This window comes from Lepus europaeus, chromosome 15 (assembly GCF_033115175.1).
Source record: "Lepus europaeus isolate LE1 chromosome 15, mLepTim1.pri, whole genome shotgun sequence".
NCBI lineage: Eukaryota > Metazoa > Chordata > Mammalia > Lagomorpha > Leporidae > Lepus > Lepus europaeus.
Genome location: NC_084841.1, coordinates 77,754,553 through 77,774,869, shown reverse-complemented (window position 1 = coordinate 77,774,869; position 20,317 = coordinate 77,754,553). Strand labels below are relative to the sequence as shown.

General features: G+C 44.5%; 1 protein-coding gene across 3 annotated transcripts in view; it reads left to right on the top strand.

Annotated features, from left to right (window-relative positions):
* The window catches only part of ARSK (arylsulfatase family member K), a 47,135-nt gene that overhangs the window by 25,343 nt on the left and 1,475 nt on the right, over positions 1-20,317 (top strand). For all 3 annotated transcript variants that reach the window (XM_062211870.1, XM_062211868.1, XM_062211869.1), the window contains exons 4-7: positions 3,805-4,087; positions 6,959-7,130; positions 11,168-11,392; positions 18,114-18,338. In XM_062211870.1, coding sequence (XP_062067854.1) covers positions 3,805-4,087; positions 6,959-7,130; positions 11,168-11,392; positions 18,114-18,338 — 905 coding nt within the window. The remainder of the gene's footprint in view (positions 1-3,804; positions 4,088-6,958; positions 7,131-11,167; positions 11,393-18,113; positions 18,339-20,317) is intronic.

Genomic DNA, 20,317 nt, shown 5'->3' with positions numbered 1-20,317 from the left:
ACATATATAAAGAAGACAGATGACAGATGTCCATTTAAAAATAGTAATGTGGTCCCCACAACTTTGAGAGAAGGACGTTTATTGAGTATGTATTTCTTTTCTCTCTCACAGTGTATTAGGCAGATGCAGAAATTTACAAGGCCATTTTTCAGAATTGTCATTTTTCTATTCACAAGACTTATTAGAGACAGATTAGCTCCTGCAATCTCAACACTAATAGTAAGACAGAAAGAGGAGGAGCGTGAGTGATATCCCCAGAACCCTAAAATCTCCAGTGGCTTACTGCTAATGCACACTGAGACACTGTAGGTAATGGCTCAAGTTCTTGGGTCCCTGCCACCCATGGGTGAAACCCAGATTGAGTTCTGAGCTCCTGACTGCTACCTGGCCCAGCTTCAGCATGTGGGCACTAGGGAGTAACTAGCAGATGGAAGATACCACTTTTCCTCTCCCTCTCCCTCTCCCTCTCCCACTCCTTCTTCCTCCCTCCCTCTCCCCCTCCCCCTCCTCCCTTTCTCCCTCCCTCCTCTAAAAGTCTGAGACAGTTGATTGTCTTCATTTGAATCTCAGGAAGCTAAAGATTTGTCTAGGTTTTTACCTCGTGTTGAAAGAAAACTGTCATGTCATCATCAATTTCAGTATGTGATATTTTTCAGATGTGATTGTTGCTGAGTACATTAATCTTGGGCTGCCTATGAACTACCAGTATCCAATTTTATAACAGTAAAACTTGGCACACCGGCATAGAAACCCACACACCAATGGCACATACACAAATTTATGCAATAATTAGTTGGTAATATGTTAGCTAGTTTCACTTTCCATTTGTATTAGTGCAGAGTTTTAAAGAGCTAATCAAAATGTTGTTTTAATTTTTACTTTCATTTATTTGAAAGGTAAAGACAGAGACAGAGATAAAGAGAGGTCTTCCATCTGCTGGTTTACTCCTCAGATGACCACAATAGCTGGGGGCTGGGCCAGGCCAAAGCCAATAACCTGGAATTCAATCCAGGTCTCCCGTGTGGGGCAGGGACCCAGTACTTGAGCCATCACCTGCTGTCTCCCAGACTGCACATTAACAGCAACTTGGGATAGGACATGGAGTCAGAGGCTCAAATCCAGGCATTCCAGTGTGGGATGTGCGTATCCCAGGCAGGGTCTTCGCTGCTGTACCAAGTGCCCGCCCAAAACTGTTGATTGTTGGATAGTGTATTTGGTTGGCTACCATCTTGTTTTCTGGAATTTAACCAAGATAGAAGAATTCTCCTACCCATAGGCTACTATGGAAATTCCATCTTGATTATCATGTCTAAATATTGAAGGTTCTTACAGAAAAGAATTCTTAGTGTTATGTAAAGTAGTGCCTCTGGAACTTGAGCACACATGCAGATCACTTGGACATCTTGTTAATGCCCTTTCCGATTCAGTGGGTCTGGGATGGGACCTGAAATTCTACATTTATTATAAGTTTTCAGGTTCTGCTGATGATGCCAGTCCATGAACCACATTTGAAATAGCAGAGACCGGCACCGCGGCTCAATAGGCTAATCCTCTGCCTTGCGGCGTTGGCACACCGGATTCTAGTCCCGGTCGGGGCACCAGATTCTGTCCCGGTTGCCCCTCTTCCAGGCCAGCTTTCTGCTGTGGCCAGGGAGTGCAGTGGAGGATGGCCCAGGTCCTTGGGCCCTGCACCTTATGGGAGATCAGGAGAAGCACCTGGCTCCTGCCTTCGGATCAGCGCGGTGCGCCAGCCGCAGCGCGCCGGCCGTGGCGGCCATTGGAGGGTGAACCAACGGCAAAGGAAGACCTTTCTCTCTGTCTCTCTCTCTCACTGTCCTCTCTGCCTGTCAAAAAAATAAATAAATAAAATAAAATAACCAGACTACCTACCTTTCTCCCTCCCTTAATCCTTCTCCTTCCTTCCTTTTTTTTTTTTTTAATTATTTTATTTATTTGAAAGAGTTACACAGAGAGAGAGAGAAGTAGAGGCAGAGAGAGAGTGGTCTTCCATTCTGCTGGTCCACTCCCCAAATGACCGCAACGGCCAGAGCTGAGCTGATCCGAAGCCAGAAGCTTCTTCCTGGTCTCCCATGCGGTGCAGGGGCCCAAGCACTTGGGCCATCCTCCACTGCCTTCCTAGGCCATAGCAGAGAGCTGGATCAGAAGAGGAGCATCTGGGACTCGAGCCGGTGCCCACATGGGATGCCGGCACTGCAGTCTGGGGCTTTAACCCGCTATGCCACAGCACTGGCCCCTCTTTTTTTCTTTAATTTATACAAGGATATACCTTCAATCCACTATATAATCGCAGGCCTAATTGAGAAAAAATATACCTGGAAACATTTGAAATCTGAGCCTTTGGAGGCATAAAGTTTACAAGTCAGGTAGGATCTTAAAACTATAAAGATTTGATAATAAAAGGAAATTGTGGTAGCTTTGGTTAGAAATGTTGGCTTCTGGGGCTGGCATTGTGGGGTAGCAGGTAGAGCCGCTGCCTTCAATGCCAGCATCCCATAAGGGCACTGGTTCATGTCCTGGCTGTTCCACTTCCCATCTAGCTCCCTGCTAACCGCCTGGGAAGAGCAGCAGAAAGTGGTCCAAGTGCCTAGGCCTTTGCTACCCACGTGGAAGATCTGGAAGAAGCTCCTGTCTCCTGCCTTTGGCCTGGCCCAGCACTGGCTGTTGTGGCCATCTGGAGAGTAAACCAGCAGATGGAAGATCTCTCTCTGTCTCTCCCTCCCCCTCTGTAACTCTGACTTTAAAATAAATAAATAAGTAGATCTCTTTAAAAAAAGAAGAAAAGAAAAAAATCCTGTTTTCTTCTGAGAAAAAGAAAATGAAAATGCCAGAAAATTCAGTGAATAAGGAGAAATGGTAGGAATCTGAAACACTTTCTTTGATTAAATGTCTTGCTGTAAGAAAAAGTGGCTCTTCTAAGCAATCTGCCATAATTTTAAAGAACACATAAATGAATATATTTCTTGTTATTTCTCTCCTGTTTTTTGAATGTGAACTGCTGAAAAGCTTCCTCATTGAGATTTCATAGTTATTCTGAATGGTTACATGATCGAAAAATTATTTTTCGATGTTGCTTTTTAATTAAATATGTATTTACTTATTTGAAAGGCAGAGTTACAGGAAGAGAGAGGGAGAGACAGAGAGAGAGAGGTCTTCCATCTGCTGGTTCACTCCTCAAATGGCTGTAAAGGCCAGGGCTGGGCCCACCTGAAGTCAGGAGCCTCATCTGGGTCTCCCACACAGGTGCAGGGGCCCAAGGACTTGGGCCATCTTCCACTGCTTTCCCAGGCCATAGCAGAGAGCTGGATCAGAAGTGGAGCAGCCAGACTCGCACGAGCACCCATATGGGATGCCAGCGCTGCAGGCAGTGGCTTTTTCTGCTGTGCCACAGTGCTAGCCCCTCATGTTGCTTTCTTAATGTGTATGCATTGTATGTTGTAAAACTTTTTTTAGGGAAAGACATCTGACCTGATGGTTAATACTCCACCTAAGCCACCCACATCCCACATTGGAGTGCCTGGCCTCCAGTCCCATTTCCACTCCCAATTCCAGCTTCCTACTAACGTGCACCCTGGGAGGCCGCAGGTGCTGGCTTAAGTGCTTAGGCCCCCACCATTCATGTGAGAGACCTGGATTGAGTTCATGGCTCCTGTCTTCAGCCTGGGAGTTGCACACATTTGGGGAGTGAAGCAGTGGGTAGATGGGAGCTCGCTCTCGCGCCATCAGATTTTTAAAACACTTTTTTTAATGCCTTAACAATACTCAGCTGTCTTTTTACTCCCTCAGTAATCGTGTGGAAGCCTGGACAAGAGATGTTGCTTTCTTACTCCGACAAGAAGGCAGGCCCATGGTTAATCTCCTTCCTGACGAGAATAAAACAAGAGTGATGGAAAAGGACTGGAAGATCACAGACAGGGCCATAGACTGGCTAAGGAAGGAGGCTGTTCGCCACGCAGGGCCCTTCGTTCTTTATGTGGGGTTGAATTTACCACACCCTTACCCTTCACCGTCCTCAGGAGAAAATTTTGGAGCTTCAACATTCCAAACATCTCATTACTGGCTTAAAAAAGTAAGTTCACCATGTGTGCCGCCACGTGCAAGTCAACATTTCATCTGTGGGTTTCTGGCATTAGTTCATTGTTTCTTTTATTACAGCTTTTAAAGAAAATTTGAAAATTATCTATTTTCCAACTTGACCAGTTTGATAAAAAACTAAAGGGGCAGTTTTACAGAACTAAACTAAAACAAGTGTTAGAACTCGTGCATGCTTCTGAACTGACCAAATGTGTGTAGGTTGTGTCTAGAAAAACAGAGACTGAAGCCATTCTCTTAGGGATACAGGCAGTCCTCATTACGCAGAGTTCAGGGTGGTAGAAAAGACTAAGCAAGAAGAAGCTGTACAAAATGATCCTAAGAAGCAGGGGAAGAAATGGCCATTGTTGGGCCGGTGCCGTGGCTCACTAGGTTAATCCTCCGTCTGCAGCGCCAGCACCTCACGTGGGCACCGGGTTCTAGTCCTGGCCACTCCTCTTCCAGTCCAGCTCTCTGCTGTGGCCCGGGAAGGGAGTGGAAGATGGCCCAAGTGCTTGGGCGCCTGCACTCGTGTGGGAGACCAGGAGGAAGCACCTGGCTCCTGGCTTCGGATTGGCGTAGCTCCAGCCATGGAGGCCATTTGGGGGGTGAACCAACAGAAGGAAGACCTTTCTCTGTGTCTCTCTCTCACTGTCTAACTCTGTCAGATAAAAAAAAAAAAGGCCACTGTTTCAGGAAGTTTTAAAAAGATCTGTCAAAACATTGAAAGCTTCTTTATGGGTTATAAATTAAAATGAAAAAATACTAAAAATAATATTTAGTGTACTGTAATGCAAACACTAGAAACATGGGAGACATGGAGAATTGAAGTGTAGGGTTCTTTACAAACAAAACAAAACAAAACAACACCTCAGCAGTAGTTTTAGCACTGGTTGCCTTCTCTAACCTATAACCCAGAGCAAGAATGGGCTCGGATCACCTTCTGACATTCTCCCTGTTTCACCTCCAGTGTCAAGACAGATGGCCAGGAGTTCCTCGAACGCACACTTTTGAGCAGTGTCACTTCCTCGGGACATCTTTGCCCTTTCTTCACGCCAGCTCTCCTCATTCCGGTCTGCGAGTGCCTTCCCCAATGTGTGGAAGGCGATGTGTAGTCTTAAATTAGGTCACTCTGGAAACTAATCAGAGGGGCCGGCGCCGTGGCTCACTGGACTAACCCTCCATCTGCGGCCCTGGCATCCCATATGGGCGTGAGGTTCTAGTCCCAGTTGCTCCTCTTCCAGGCCAGCTCTCTGCTGTGGCCCGGGAAGGCAGTGGAGGATGGCCCAAGTGCTTGGGCCCTGCACCCGCATGGGAGACCAAGAGGAAGCACCTGCTCCTGGCTTTGGATCGGCATAGCTCTGGCTGTTGCGGCCATTTGGGGGATGGACCAATGGAAGAAAGACCTTTCTCTCTGTCTCTCTCTCTCACTAACTCTATCTGTTAAAAAAAAAAAAAAAAAAAAAAAAAAGAAAGAAAGAAGGAAAACTAATCAGAAACACAATTTAGTGCATCCTGTTGAAAAGGAAATAATGTCAGAATTTTGAATTTCCATATCTTAGAAAGTTCTGGGGGCTTCATCTTCACAAACCTATTTGAGGGCAGACATTGTGGTGGAGTGGGTAAAGCTGCCATCTGCAACAACTGTATCCTAGATGGGCACCGGTTCAAGTCCCAGCTGTTCTACTTCTGATCCAGCTCCCTGCTAATGGGCTGGGAAAGCTGCAGAGGATGGCCCAAGTGCTTAGGCCCCTGCACCAACATGGGAAATTGGGAAGATGCTCCTGACTCCTGGTTTTAGCCTGGCCCAACTCCAGCTGTTGCAGCCATTTGGGGAGTGAACCAGTGGATGGAAGATAGTTTCTCTTTCTCTCTCTCTCCCCTCCCCCTCTATGTAACTCTTTTAAATACATAAATTTTTCTTTTTGACAGGCAGAGTGTACAGTGAGAGAGAGACAGAGAGAAAGGTCTTCCTTTTCCGTTGGTTCACCCCTCAATGGCCGCTACGGCCAGCGCGCTGCAGCCGGTGCCCTGCACTGATCCGAAGCCAGGAGCCAGGTGTTTCTCCTGGTCTCCCATGCGGGTGCAGGGCCCAAGGACCTGGGCCATCCTCCACTGCACTCCCAGGCCATAGCAGAGAGCTGGCCTGGAAGAGGGGCAACCAGGACAGAATCCAGCGCCCTGACCGGGACTAGAACCCGGGGTGCCGGCGCCGCAGGCGGAGAATTAGCCTATTGAGCTGCGGCGCTGGCCTACATAAATCTTTAAAAAAAAAAAAACTATTTGAAGTTAGTACTAGCCATAAATGAATTAAGTAACTTTGAACTAGATAGGAAATAGATGGTTAGACTTTTTGAAAGCTTACATGACTAAAACTTATATAAAAATTAAAGATCTAGTCCTAAATGTTGTTACCAACACTGTAAACATTTATATTTATACACACACACACATACAAACACACACACACACATCAAGGCTGCATTTTTGGAACAGGTATTTGGCCAGGTACTTAGATGTTGGCATTTTTACTGACGAACTCTTGGGGAAGAGTTCAGGTCCTCAGACGGTTGGATCTGAGTCTTGAGTGGGTCACACTCATGTACCAACTCATGTACACCACGTACTCAAGTGCTTCCCTCCACTAGAGGAGCAAAGAATGACGTTTCCCAGAGACATGAGGTTTGAGCTGGGTGCGGTGTCATCTGAGATAGCTCCTGTTTCTCACTGGCCTGCAGATGTTTTCTTTTCTACCACTCTAAGTGAGTGCACATTGTCTAGTTCCCCACACATACTTGTTGTTGGGGGGGGGGGGAGGATATTACTAATGTGCTAGAGCCACAAACTAAGCTTGTTCTCCGCTTCTTAGGTGCATCGTGACGCCATCAAAATCCCCAAGTGGTCGCCCCTGGCAGAAATGCACCCTGTGGACTACTACTCTTCCTACACAAAAAACTGCACTGGGAAGTTTACAAAGAAGGACATTAAGAACATTCGAGCATTTTATTATGCTATGTGTGCCGAGGCAGACGCCATGCTTGGTAGGTGGTTTACTTCGTGGCCAATTTCCTGAAGAAAACCTGGAATATTTTTCCAGCAGGCTGTGCTTGTGCTGGCTGGTGACTTACATGAACACCTTCAGAGATTTCTCACTACAGTCGCCTGCATGCTTCAGACTGAGAAGTCTAAGAATCCCGACACATACAAAAAGAGTGTAGCTTGCATTAGTAGTAGAACACAATGTCTTTTCTATCTTAATTACCCCTAAATTCTCATATTCGTAACTGCTCATATTCGTTCATACATAAGGAAAGGACCACAGAAAGCTATCTACTGCTTGAAACAAAACTCTTTACTGGCCTTAAATAGGGGCCAGTGTTTGGTTGACAGGTAAGGCAGCTTAGGTTCTAAGAAAAGAGAGAGGTTGCTAGTAGAATCCTGTCACTTCTTCCCGACTTGTAATAACTACAGATCCATTCTTGCTAGGCTTTTAGAGCAAGGCCTAACTAAGACTGAAATCAGTTTCCCCATGTACTCATATATTCAAGTCCAGAATCATACTGAGTTTTTTGTCCTTGTTCAAGTTTAAGGCCAGCTCAGAGTCAAACCTGTCTCCTTAAGATGGTTGTCATGGGGGTGTTTTGCCTTATCACTGGCAGAGTTATAGCAGTTCTCAGTTCATATGTGGAGACACCCAGGCTTTTTAAAAATACCAATGGAGGGGTGTCATGTTTTATGTATTTATTTATTTATTCATTTAAATTTTAGTTTTAAGAGAGACAGACAGGGGCCAGTGCTGTGGTGCAACAGGTTAACACCCTGGCCTGAAGTGCTGACATCCCATATAGGCACCTGTTCAAGACCTGGCTGCTCCACTTCTGATCCAGTTCTCTGCTATGGCCTGGGAAGGTAGTACAAGATGGTCCAAGTCCTTGGGCCTCTGCACCTGCCTGGGAGACCTGGAAGAAGCTCCTGGCTCCTGGTTTCGGATTGGCGCAGCTCCAGCTGTTGCGGCCAATTGGGGAGTGAACCAACAGATGAAAGACCTCTCTCTCTCTCTGCCTCTCCTCTCTCTGTGTAACTCTTTCAAATAAATAAAGCTTTTTTTGGGAAAAAAAAAAGAGACAGACAAAAGGAGAGAGAACTTCCATCCACTGTTCACTCCCCAAATGCCTGCAACAGCCAGACCTGGGCCAAGCCACAGCCAGGAGTCCAGAAGTCGATCCAGGTGGTCTCCAGGTGGTCCCAATGGCAGAGACCAAAGTACTTGAGCCATCACTAATTACCTCTCAGGTAGCCAGTAGCAGGAAGCTGGATCAGAAGCAGAGTAACCAAGACTTGAACCAGGCATCCCAGTAGTGGATGCAGGTTGCCCAAATGGTTTCTTAACTGCTATGACAAATGCCCAGCCCCAAAATACACATTTCTATAATGAAACTTATTTTCATTAATCCATGTTATTTATTTTGCTGCCCTTTAGCATAATGGCATTAGTGAAATATGGGTAGCACCTCTTCTGTCCAGAGTGAATCTCGGCGGTGAACAAGTAGATAGCTGTTTGTTCAAAAACAGTTCTTGGATGAAAATAGAAGAGTACACAGAAGAAAGCCCAGAGGCCAAATAAGTTATTTAAAACAGAGCAACATAATACAGGCTAAGAGTCACAAGGATTCCCCAAGTATTCAATCTTAATGCAAATAAAATTAAGTACGTTTCTGTTGTCATAAATCCATACACCTGTTTTCTATGGTAGGGAGCGTTCACTCATCTACACCCTAGAAGTCACTTTTGAAGATTTACAGCCATCCATTCACCCCCATGCACTAACATGAAATGCTGGCTAATGAGCTTCAGGGCTAGTGGGAATACTCCTCAGGCCTCTTCAGAGAAAGATACAGCAGTTCCCTTATGTTCAAGTCACAAAGTTTATGGAATATTTTCTGTCTTTATTGTAAATAATACACTTATATGGCCGGCGCCATGGCTTAACAGGCTAATCCTCCACCTTGCGGTGCCGGCACACCGGGTTCTAGTCCTGGTTGGGGCGCCAGATTCTATCCCGGTTGCCCCTCTTCCAGGCCAGCTCTCTGCTATGGCCCAGGAAGGCAGTTGAGGATGGCCCAAATCCTTGGGCCCTGCACCCACATGGGAGACCAGGAGAAGCACCTGGCTCCTGGCTTCTGATCAGCGCGATGAGCCGGCCGCAGCGGCCATTGGAGGGTGAACCAACGGCAAAAAGGAAGACCTTTCTCTCTGTCTCTCTCTCTCTCACTATCCACTCTGCCTGCCAAAAAAAAAATAAAATAATAATAATACACTTATATGACCAACAAATAGGATTACTGTTTGATCATGTGTGTTCAACCAACAATCAGTGCCTCTGGCTGTCAGCCACTAGGCTGGGCACCAGGGATACCATGCTGAATACTGTAAAGAAATCTCACATTTAAGATACTGTAAGCCCTTCCCCCACTTCAAGGCCTTTGGATGTTCTGTTTCCTCTTCCTGGGATGCCCTTCCCTTTGCTTTTTACATGGCTGGCTTATTATTAGCTCAGATAGTACCCCTGAAGACTGTTTTCCTAAACCACCCTCAGTGTACCAGTCCCATCATTCTGCTTCCTCTATACCTCATTGCGTTTTCCCATCATATTAATTTCTGTTTGCTGTCTGTTTCCCCCAAAGAACGTGAGCCTCAGGATGGCAGGGACAGTCAGTCTTATTCGGTATTACATCTGAGTTGCCTGCCTTGCATTCATAGTGCCTTGCACACGTAAGCATTCAGTAAATATTTACTGAATGAGTGTAAACACAAGAAGCCACAATATCTTGTTATCTACAGAGATGCCCAAGTTCCAGGGGTCTTGGAGAACAGAGTGATTCAGTCCACTTGGAGGAGCAGGGAATGAGGCTTTACTGGAGAGATGGAGCTTGAGCGGGGTCACAAAGGCAGGATGGGAATTGGCAGAGTGGAGAGAGGAAGAAGCGGCATTCAGTACAGGAAGCAGTGTGTACACAGAGCCAAGGAAGCATAACTAATGCTGTGTGTTCAGGAGATCAAGTGTTTAGGAGTGCTGGAAGGCAGAGGCCTGGCAGGTGGCTGAGGGTGCTGAGGTTGGAGAGTGCAGAGGCCTTGCGTGCCGTACTAAAGAATTAGGCCCTGAGAAGCTGTGAGAAAGCAAGCACAGGCGACACGATGAGATGCACCAGAGTGGTACGAGGACACTGTGGAGGGGCAAGGGGGTGGACACTAGAAGACCAGTTAGGAAGCAGTTCCAGTTGTCCAGTTGACAGTCACGATGGTTTCACATCCAGGAATAATTCCAAAGAGCACTGACTCTGTTCTGCCTGGACCTCAGAATCTGTAGGGTTGTTTTTTTTTTTTTTTTTTTTTTTTTTTTTACGATAAAGACTCTGGTACCCCAGCTGCAAGTAGTGCTAAAACAAAGATGACTCCTTGGTCTGTACTCTGCTCTACTGGGATACTCTTCATTACAATGGGGAGGAAGTTTCAAGATAGTAACAAACAGCAACTGGTCAGAGGAACTTGACTATCCAGTCATTCCCTAGCCAAGGATATGCTAAATCTCACTTGTATACTCTCTCTGTTGCCTCCAGCTCATCTTCAGAGGTGGAATTTCTGTAACCCTTAGTCAACTGCAAGAGCTTGACCTAGTGACTGCTTAGTTTGGAAGGGAGAGTAGCAGATAAGAGTTCTGACTGCTCTTATGATCTCGTTTTGTGCAGAAATTGTGGGTCAGTGGTGATACTAGTCTTTGTATCATTTGAGACATGTATGGTGTTGATGGTCAGACTTGACTTAGGGAGAAGACATCCCCCCAACCCACTGTCTTAAAAACAGAAATCCAGCCAGCCATGTTCTCCAGATGAGCTGGAGGTCCTGGGAGTATTATATTTTCTCTTTTCTCATTTCACTGTCAACTGAGGAGCAAGCACATGAGACTAGATAATATTCAGATGTTAAGACAAACTTCTATAGGGTGCTGTTGTCATAAACTTAATACGACAGAATAAAACATCAGATAATCAGTACCGATTTCTCTGGATTTCTATTGTAGGTGAAATTATTTTGGCTCTTCGCCAGTTAGACCTTCTTCAGAAAACTGTGCTCATATACACATCAGACCACGGGGAACTGGCCATGGAGCATCGACAGTTTTATAAAATGAGCATGTACGAAGCCAGTGCCCATGTTCCGCTTTTGATAATGGGACCAGGAATTAAGGCCAATGTGCAAGTTCCAAACGTGGTTTCCCTTGTGGATATTTACCCTACTCTGCTTGGTAAGTCATGGGTTCGGTCATTGTGTATTTGTAGTGAATGGAGAATGAACAAGCACCTCGGAGGTCCTGCTGACTGATTTCTAACCTTGAGAGACTCATCTGACTGTGAGTCAAGTCCATGTTGTGAAAAACAAGGAAACGGCTCCTCGTACTCCTGTGGCCTTCGCTGGCCTTAGTGATGTCCCCTTCAGAAGCTCACAGTCAGGATGTGACTGTGAAGCAAGCCACGAGAGACAGGGTCGTGATTCTCCAGAAATGATTTGTGCTCCATATGATTGTCTGCCACCACCTCGCTAAAATGTCATTTTAGGGATTATTCCATCTACTCGGAAATGACTAACTTTGTATAGTGTTAGAATCTATTTTCTAAAATCCATAGTTGTACATAGTTCTTTATATATTTTTATCTTTCGTAAGATTCTTAGTAACAGACTTCCTTTGAGTCACATTTCCCTGCAGAATATCTGTATTAACAGCATTTAGGTCATGTGCTACTTTGACCTGCCCAACAAGAATAAAGGAAGTGAAAGCCAAAAATAAGTGCATCTTCCATTCTACACTGGAAATTAACATCTTCAAGGCTTAGCACAATTTATAATGTGTTTCATAATAAATATTCTTACATTATCACAAGGGGAAAAGCTGCAACTATATGATTTTTTTTTTTTTTTTGACAGGCAGAGTGGATAGTGAGAGAGAGAGAGAGACAGAGAGAAAGGTCTTCCTTTTTGCCATTGGTTCACCCTCCAATGGCCGCTGCGGCCAGCTCATCACGCTGATCCGAAGACAGGAGCCAGGTGCTTATCCTGGTCTCCCATGCAGGGCCCAACCACTTGGGCCATCCTCCACTGCCTTTCCGGGCCATAGCAGAGAGCTGGCCTGGAAGAGGGGCAACCGGGATAGAATCCGGTGCCCCGACTGGGACTAGAACCCGGTGTGCCAGCGCCTGTTGAGCCACAGCGCCGGCCAACTATATGATGTTTTTTAGGGGTGAAAAAGCAGTGGAAGAGAACACAAGTGCACAGATCTTTATATAAGACCCTGAGATACCCTATAAATGAGCTATTAGCCAGAGGTAAAGTAGAAAGACGCAAGGAAATTTAACAAGAACCTAATATTTAAGCCAGACAATAACATTATCATGGTATTATTTCTTTCAAATTAACCTTTTTGTAAATGATACAAATTTAACACCCATAACACTCATAAATCTATAAAAAAAAGAGAAATACCCTATTAACAAGTTAACCAAAAGTTACAAACAAGCACTTCACAACAGAAGATATATAAATGACTGAGATATTTTTAAGGATTCAAACTTAGTAGTCATAAAAATATTAAAATAAGAACATCCTATTTTTCTTTCACATAGAGTTTAAAAACATTAATAAGAATTAGAAAATCTTGGGAATTAGAAAATCTTAGAAAAACATTAGGTATATACTGCTTCTGGGAGTATAAACTGATAGAGATTTTTCTGGAGGCAAATGTGGCATGTTCCAGATTTCTTAGAAATACATACCTTTTGACCTAGAAATTCTAATTTTATGAAATAACCTATAGATACACATAAATATTTACCTCTACAGATAGTTGTTATAAAATTAAAAAAAAAATAAAAGCAACATGAATGTCCAATAGTAATGGGTTGAGTAAAAAGATCAATTTTATTTTTTAAAAGTGAATTAATACCTGAAAGTAACCCCTATGTATTATTGAAAAGAAAAATTTGAAATTATATATATATTTTTTGGTTTGTCTTGTTTGTGTGTTGAGATAGGGTATCTATCTAATTTACTATCCAAATCAGAACACTTTGAGAGCAAAAGAGCGCTCTTAATCAATTGTTATACCAGGACTCATATGCATAAGTGAACCAGTTGCCTTAACAGCCCTAACCAACAACGTGAAGATAATTCTGATGGTCTATGTTGTTTAATCTGCCGTTTCATTGATCCTTTGTAGATGAAATTCCTCAGTTCTGGGAGAGCTTACAGCTACTTTAGTAGTGATTAACTCTTTTTTTAAAAAAAGATTTTATTTATTTATTTGACAGGTAGAGTTACATACAGTGAGACAGAGAGACAGACAGAAAGATATTCCTTCCGTTGGTTCACCCCCCAAATGGCTGCAATGGCCGGAGCTGCGCCGATCCAAAGCCAGGTATTTCCTTCTGGTCTCCCATGTGGGTGCAGGGGCCCAAGGACTTGGGCCATCTTCCACTGCCTTCCCAGACCATAGCAGAGAGCTGGATTGGAAGTGGAGCAGCCGGGACTGGAACCGGCACCTATATGGGAGAGGATTAACCTAGTGCACAGGCAGAGGATTAACCTAGTGCACCACGGCACCAGCCCTGTGATTAACCCTTAAGATTACACCTGTGGAACAGGATGGCCCACTTCACCTCTGCTTAAGAACTAAACATACACATATTGTGATAAAGTGCAAATGTCTACTGAAGACTTCTGACTTTGTGACTCACAGTACTGGTTAACTCTGAAATTGGACCTGTGGCACACTGTGTTCTATTTCACCTCAGCTTGATAAACTTACACATAGTTTGATGAAGTGTCCACAAAGAACACCTTATTTTGTGATTCTTCTAACCAATTAGAAATCTAAAATAGATGTAAACTGTCATCTATTTGTAGAATTTTAAAAGCCTTTTCTTTATTAGCTTACCTGTTGCTTTATTATTTTGCATAATCTGAGATTAAACCTCTCAAATCAAAGCCTCAAGCCAGGCTTCCTCTCCCTTCCATTCTATGAGTTGCAAAAAATATTGCATGAGGGGACCAGCGCCGTGGCTCACTTGGCTAATCCTCTGCCTGTGGCGCCAGCATCCCATATGGGCGCCAGGTTCTAGTCTCGGTTGCACCTCTTCCAGGCCAACTCTCTGCTGTGGCCCGGGAAGGCAGTGGAGGATGGCCCAGGTGCTTGGGTCCTGCGCCTGCATGGGAGACCAGGAGAAGCACCTGGCTCCTGGCTTCAGATCAGCGCGGCACCGGCCGTAGCGGTCATTTGGGGAGTGAACCAACGGAAGGAAGACCTTTTTCTCTGTCTCTCTCTCACTGTCTATAACTCTACCTGTCAAATAAATAAAAAAAAGAAAGAAAGAAAAAAAAACATTGCATGAAAGATAGTGATTCAAAAATTCTTTATTGGATTGGAAAACCAATTGGGATTCCTGCTTTAAAAAACCTACCTTACCCTCAATAGTGTGTTGAAATTTAAGATGCTGTAATGTTTTTATTTAAAAGTATGAATTTACAAATAATTTTTAAGAATGCATTTTCCCTATGAAATATTTAATGAGACAGAAGAGTATTCTTAGTTTGTGTATATTTGTGGGTCTTTTATGATGTACTATTATATTATCATTTACATTTATCATTACTGGCAGAAATGTGCCATTTTATGAATAAGAATTCTTTATAGTACTAAAAATTGATATCATTGTTTCAGAGATTATTCTTTAAAAATTACTCCCCCCATTTTCTTCTCGAAAACCTAGTATCAGCAACCTTTAGCTCAGTGAGAAATAAAGGTAATCTATTTTAGAATTAAAATTGATTTAATTTTCATTTATAAACTTATATGAAATTTTTAAAAAAGTTGATCTTTTCGTAGAACACCTGCCTTCCTCCCATTTAGAAGTTCAGATTTTTTTTTTAATTATGGGAATGTAATTATATAAAAAGGCAGTTACATTTAAAGAATTATTAATTGTTGGTGATTCAAATTGTAAAACCCTTATTTCAGGATCTTACTTGAAGGCTGGGATGGGCAGGCATTTTGCACAGACTTTGTACCTGGTTATAACTGGCTGAGAAATACTGTGGAATTGAATGACTACAGCAAAGCAAGAATTACGGTGTAATACAGAGAGCCTGCCCCTCACCACCGCCAATCATTACCAATTGTGTGACCCTGGGCAGGTTATCTGACATCTCTGCTCTTTCATTTTCTCATCAAAAAAATAAAAAAAAATATTTTATAGCTCTCGATAAAGCTTGGGACATGCTAAACACTTAAATGTTAGATACGGTTATCAGTAACATCTGTCATTCTTCTTAGGTAAGCTCTAAAAACGTGTGCTGTTGTTGCTGTGTATCTGCAGCAGCGCCCCGTGTGCTGAATGAATAAAAAAGAGAAAACGCACACGGACTCTTAGCTTACCACTGACTTCGCCTGGAAAGACAGGAGCAAAGTTGTGTGGTCTTCCAGGCGTCCCTAGGAAAGAAAGCGTAAGCACAGTTTAGGTGCTGAAGGTTATGAACACACTGACTGCAAGAACTTCCACAGACCGGAGTCCATGTCAGTGCATCGTCAAGTCCCGCCTTGCTCAAAGGCATCCCCTCTCCCCTCCCTGTGCCTGTGGAGCCACCCCTCCCCAGCCTCGCCCCCACCGCCCTCCTCCCCTCACTGCAAGCAGTCTCCCCTGCATCAACACCTCTCTCTCCTTTCTTTACGACTCAATGAAGTCCCTAGCGATGGTTAGCACAGTACTAGCACTTGTAATATGCCTTTTCCACAGGAGATGGAAGATAAACTTGTTATCTGTAAAACCACTACCTGCAGAAGATTTATAGAGGTCTAATTCCTTTTTCCCTTTTAACCTGTTTGTTCCCTCAGTTAATCTAATATATTTTTGTTTTTCAATTTGGTTTCATTTCTAACATTTCAGGTATAATACTTTCTGTTTTTCTTCAGAAATATTTAAATATACATAAAAATATGGAATATTCAATTCAAAAAAGGGGTGGAGAAGATGCTGCAGACTCATTTTAAAACTATCCTGGGCCGGCGCCGCGGCTCACTAGGCTAATCCTCCGCCTTGCGGCGCCGGCACACCGGGTTCTAGTCCCGGTCGGGGCACCAGATTCTGTCCCGGTTGCCCCTCTTCCAGGCCAGCTCTCTGCTGTGGCCAGGGAGTGCAGTGGAGGATGGCCCAAGTCCTTGGGCCCTGCACCGCATGGGAGACCAGGAGAAGCACCTGGCTCCTGCCATCGGATCAGCGCAGTGCGCCGGCCGCAGCGCGCCTACCGCGGCGGCCATTGGAGGGTGAACCAACGGCAAAGGAAGACCTTTCTCTCTGTCTCTCTCTCTCTCACTGTCCACTCTGCCTGTCAAAAAAAAAAAAAAAAAAACTATCCTGAATATGCAGCCATAATTAATGTTATTTCCCTACAGGAAAAAGAAAATTTGAGTGCCAAACAAATACTTTTTAAAAAAGATTTATTTATTTATTTATTTATTTATTTATTTGAAAGGTGGAGCTACAGAGAGGTAGAGAGAGAAACAGAGAGAGAGAGAGAGTTCTTCCATCCACTGGTTCACTCCCCTAGATGGCCGCAATGGCTGAAGCTGAGCTTATCTGAAGCCAGGATCCAGAAGCTTCTTCTGGGTCTCCCATGTGGGTTCAGGAGCCCAAGGACTTGGGCCATCTTCCCCTGCTTTCCCAGGCAACAGCAGAGAGCTGGATCAGAAGAGAAGCAGCTGGGACTCGAACCGGCACCCATATGGGAAGCCAGCACTGCAGGAAGTGGCTTTACCTGCTACACCACAGTGCCGACCCCACAAATACTTTTAAAGTCCTTAAAAAGTATAACGTGTTTTTAAGTTAGCCATTCCTCATTTCTCTGTCTACATTTTATAATATACCAATAAATCATTACATAAAATTAGCATATAAAAATAAATTACTTTCCTTAGATCAGTAGAATCCAAGATTCCTAAAGTACGTTTTATAAAATATTAATCCCCCAAGATGCTACTTAGAAATGAAAAAACATTCTGTTATTAAATAACTTTAGAAAACCTGGTATACTACAGGCTATTCTTGAAGTTTATACTACACAGCAACAATAAACCTACATCTACAACCATTTATCTTCAGTTTTGATTAGCCATTGTTTTGCACGTGTACATGACTACTGAACTCCTTTCTCATATAGGTCTTGTTAATATCCCATGGAACAGCGGGTGCCGTGGCTTAACAGGCTAATCCTCCGCCTTGCGGCGCTGGCACACCGGGTTCTAGTCCCGGTCGGGGCGCCGGATTCTATCCCGGTTGCCCCTCTTCCAGGCCAGCTCTCTGCTATGGCCCGGGAAGGCAGTGGAGGATGGCCCAAGTGGTTGGGCCCTGCATGGGAGACCAGGAGAAGCACCTGGCTCCTGTCTTCGGATCAGCGTGATGAGCTGGCCACAGCGGCCATTGGAGGGTGAACCAACAGCAAAAAGGAAGACCTTTCTCTCTGTCTCTCTCTCTCTCTCACTATCCACTCTGCCTGTCATAAAAAAAAAAAAAGAAAAAAAAATATCCCATGGAACAAACATGGAGAAACAACTGTGATTATTTGAACATTCAGGGGGAAAAGAATCTTCATTAACTAATATTGGATGAGGGTTCCTGTGGGCCAGGCAGTGTTCTCAGAATTTTACTTAGTTATCTTATTCAAACCTAAAGTGAACCTGTGAGATCAAAGAACTATTATCAACCCTCTTCTACAGGTGAAGCTCAGAGAAGTTAATACATTGACCAAGGTGACGTGGCTCATGGTCAAAGCATTTGAATGTAGGCAGTGTATTTCCAAAATCCACAGACAACCTCTAGTCCCAGCACCCTTCCTCTTAGAGAGAAGTGTAAATAATGTCATTTACCAATGTCCAAGTGACAGAAGAATGAGTTTTGAAAAAATACTTTATTTGTGTTGCACAGATATTGCCGGGATCCCTGTGCCTCAGAATCTGAGTGGATACTCTCTGTTGCCACTATCATCGGAAACACTTAGGAATAAAAATGAATTCAAAACCCTGCATCCGCCCTGGATTCTGAGCGAGTTCCATGGATGTAACGTGAATGCCTCCACCTACATGCTTCGAACTAAGCAGTGGAAGTACATCGCCTACGCAGACGGCGCTTCGGTGTTGCCTCAGCTCTTTGGTAAATGTGTTGATCTGCTTTTCCGTGTAGAACTTTGTGTGATGAGCTAACTGACTTGGTGTTACTCAAGGAGTTTGGTTCTAGTTGTTAATATCTGCTGCTTTTCATGCCAGAACAGTCTACGAAAGACTGCCCACGTGAGGAGCAGCTTCCTTGCAAAGATCGTGTGAATTTTAAAGAAAGTGTACTAAGGCTTTTGATTTCGGTCTCATGGTTGCAACCAGTTTTCTCTGATCAAGAATCTGTTCATGTTCATGGTTATCTTTTCCAGTCAGCTGTCAACACCTTCTCATTGTACCTAGGTTTCACCTGTCAGGAAAGATTAACGACTCTTATGGTGCCTGATGATCTACATGCATTATTGCACCCCTTCTCCCCCCAGATAGTAGCATTACCTTCATTTTGCAGAGGAGATGAGCAGCCAGAGAAATCCAGACACCTGTGAAAGATTCAACAGCTAAGAAGCAGCAGAACTCAGATTTTCACGCAGGGCTGACTCTATATCCCAGTTCCTTCTACCCTGGGGAAATGCCTGTTAGCTTCTGAATTAATTTCTAAACAGCATATGAGACTTAGGGTTTTTCTTACTGTTTGTCCCCATTTTGTACATAAGATACGAGTATGTGCTAAAGCCATTATTCATGTTCATTTCTTCCTATTTGCTTCCCAGTTACAAATGTCAAAAATATGAACTCAGAATAATGCTTTAGGGACCAAATTGACTAACCCCACCCCCTACCACTACCCCCTCCACACACACACACCCCTCTAAAAACAGGACTCTGGGCTGCAAAAATAAGTCCGTACATTCTCATCCTGATGGGTAGGGGGCATCTGTTGGTTGCATATTGGCCATTGTTAAATGAAACGGGTAGGAGCCATTGAGTGTACCGAGCCTCTGCGCACTGCACCCAGCAGTCCAGGCTAAAGCAGAATGGAGTCACTCGTACCAGATGCTGCGTGAGTAAACTAAACCTTCAAAGAGGCCCATTTCCCAAAAGTCAGGATGTTGACGATGACTAATCAGAAGGGGCCCAGTATGCCTGAGCTGGAATGCTCTGAAAGCCCCTCTGTTTTAACCCAATCGGGAAAGGGACTGCAACCACCAGTCCACTTTGCATGGTCTTTTCAGCCTTTTTCTGCATGAAGCCCACCTCCACTGCTCAGCTCACTGGAGCCCTTTCCTAAATCTTTACATGAGATGCTACACACTGCGTGACCCACTAAATAACCCATTTGGTCTTCCGATTGAATGTGTTGAAATTTTCTTTTCTTTTTTTTTTTTTTCTTTTTCTTTTTTTATTTTTTAACAGGCAGAGTGGACAGTGAGAGAGAGACAGAGAGAAAGGTCTTCCTTTGCCGTTGGTTCACCCTCCAATGGCCGCCGCGGTTGGTGCGCTGGGGCCGGAGCACCACGCTGATCCGATGGCAGGAGCCAGGTGCTTATCCTGGTCTCCCATGGGGTGCAGGGCCCAAGCACTTGAGCCATCCTCCACTGCACTCCCTGGCCATAGCAGAGAGCTGGCCTGGAAGAGGGGCAACCGGGACAGAATCCGGTGCCCCGACCAGGACTAGAACCCGGTGTGCTAGCACCACAAGGCGGAGGATTAGCCTGTTGAGCCGTGGTGCAGGCTGAAATTTTGGTTTCTAACATGCTGTTCTGCCATGACCCTTGAAGGATCCATAGTGGAGCCGCCCTTTCCTGCCACCTATGGGCCATCCGCTGACATCCTTTGCTTCATTTGCCTTCAACAGTCTCCTGGCACTCCAGTGGGCCCCCCACAGACATGTTCCTGTAGGATCTGCAGTTCATTCTCACAACAGCTTTGACCTGCTGCTCTTCCCAGTTAGATCGCTAACCCAGGCACATGCTGTCTTCCCACACCACATGTAAAAAGCTTGGCTGTGGATTTGAAATATTTTCTTCCTGTTCGTGATTGAAAAGTTTCCATTTCCAAGGCTGTGTGCTCGAATGAAGG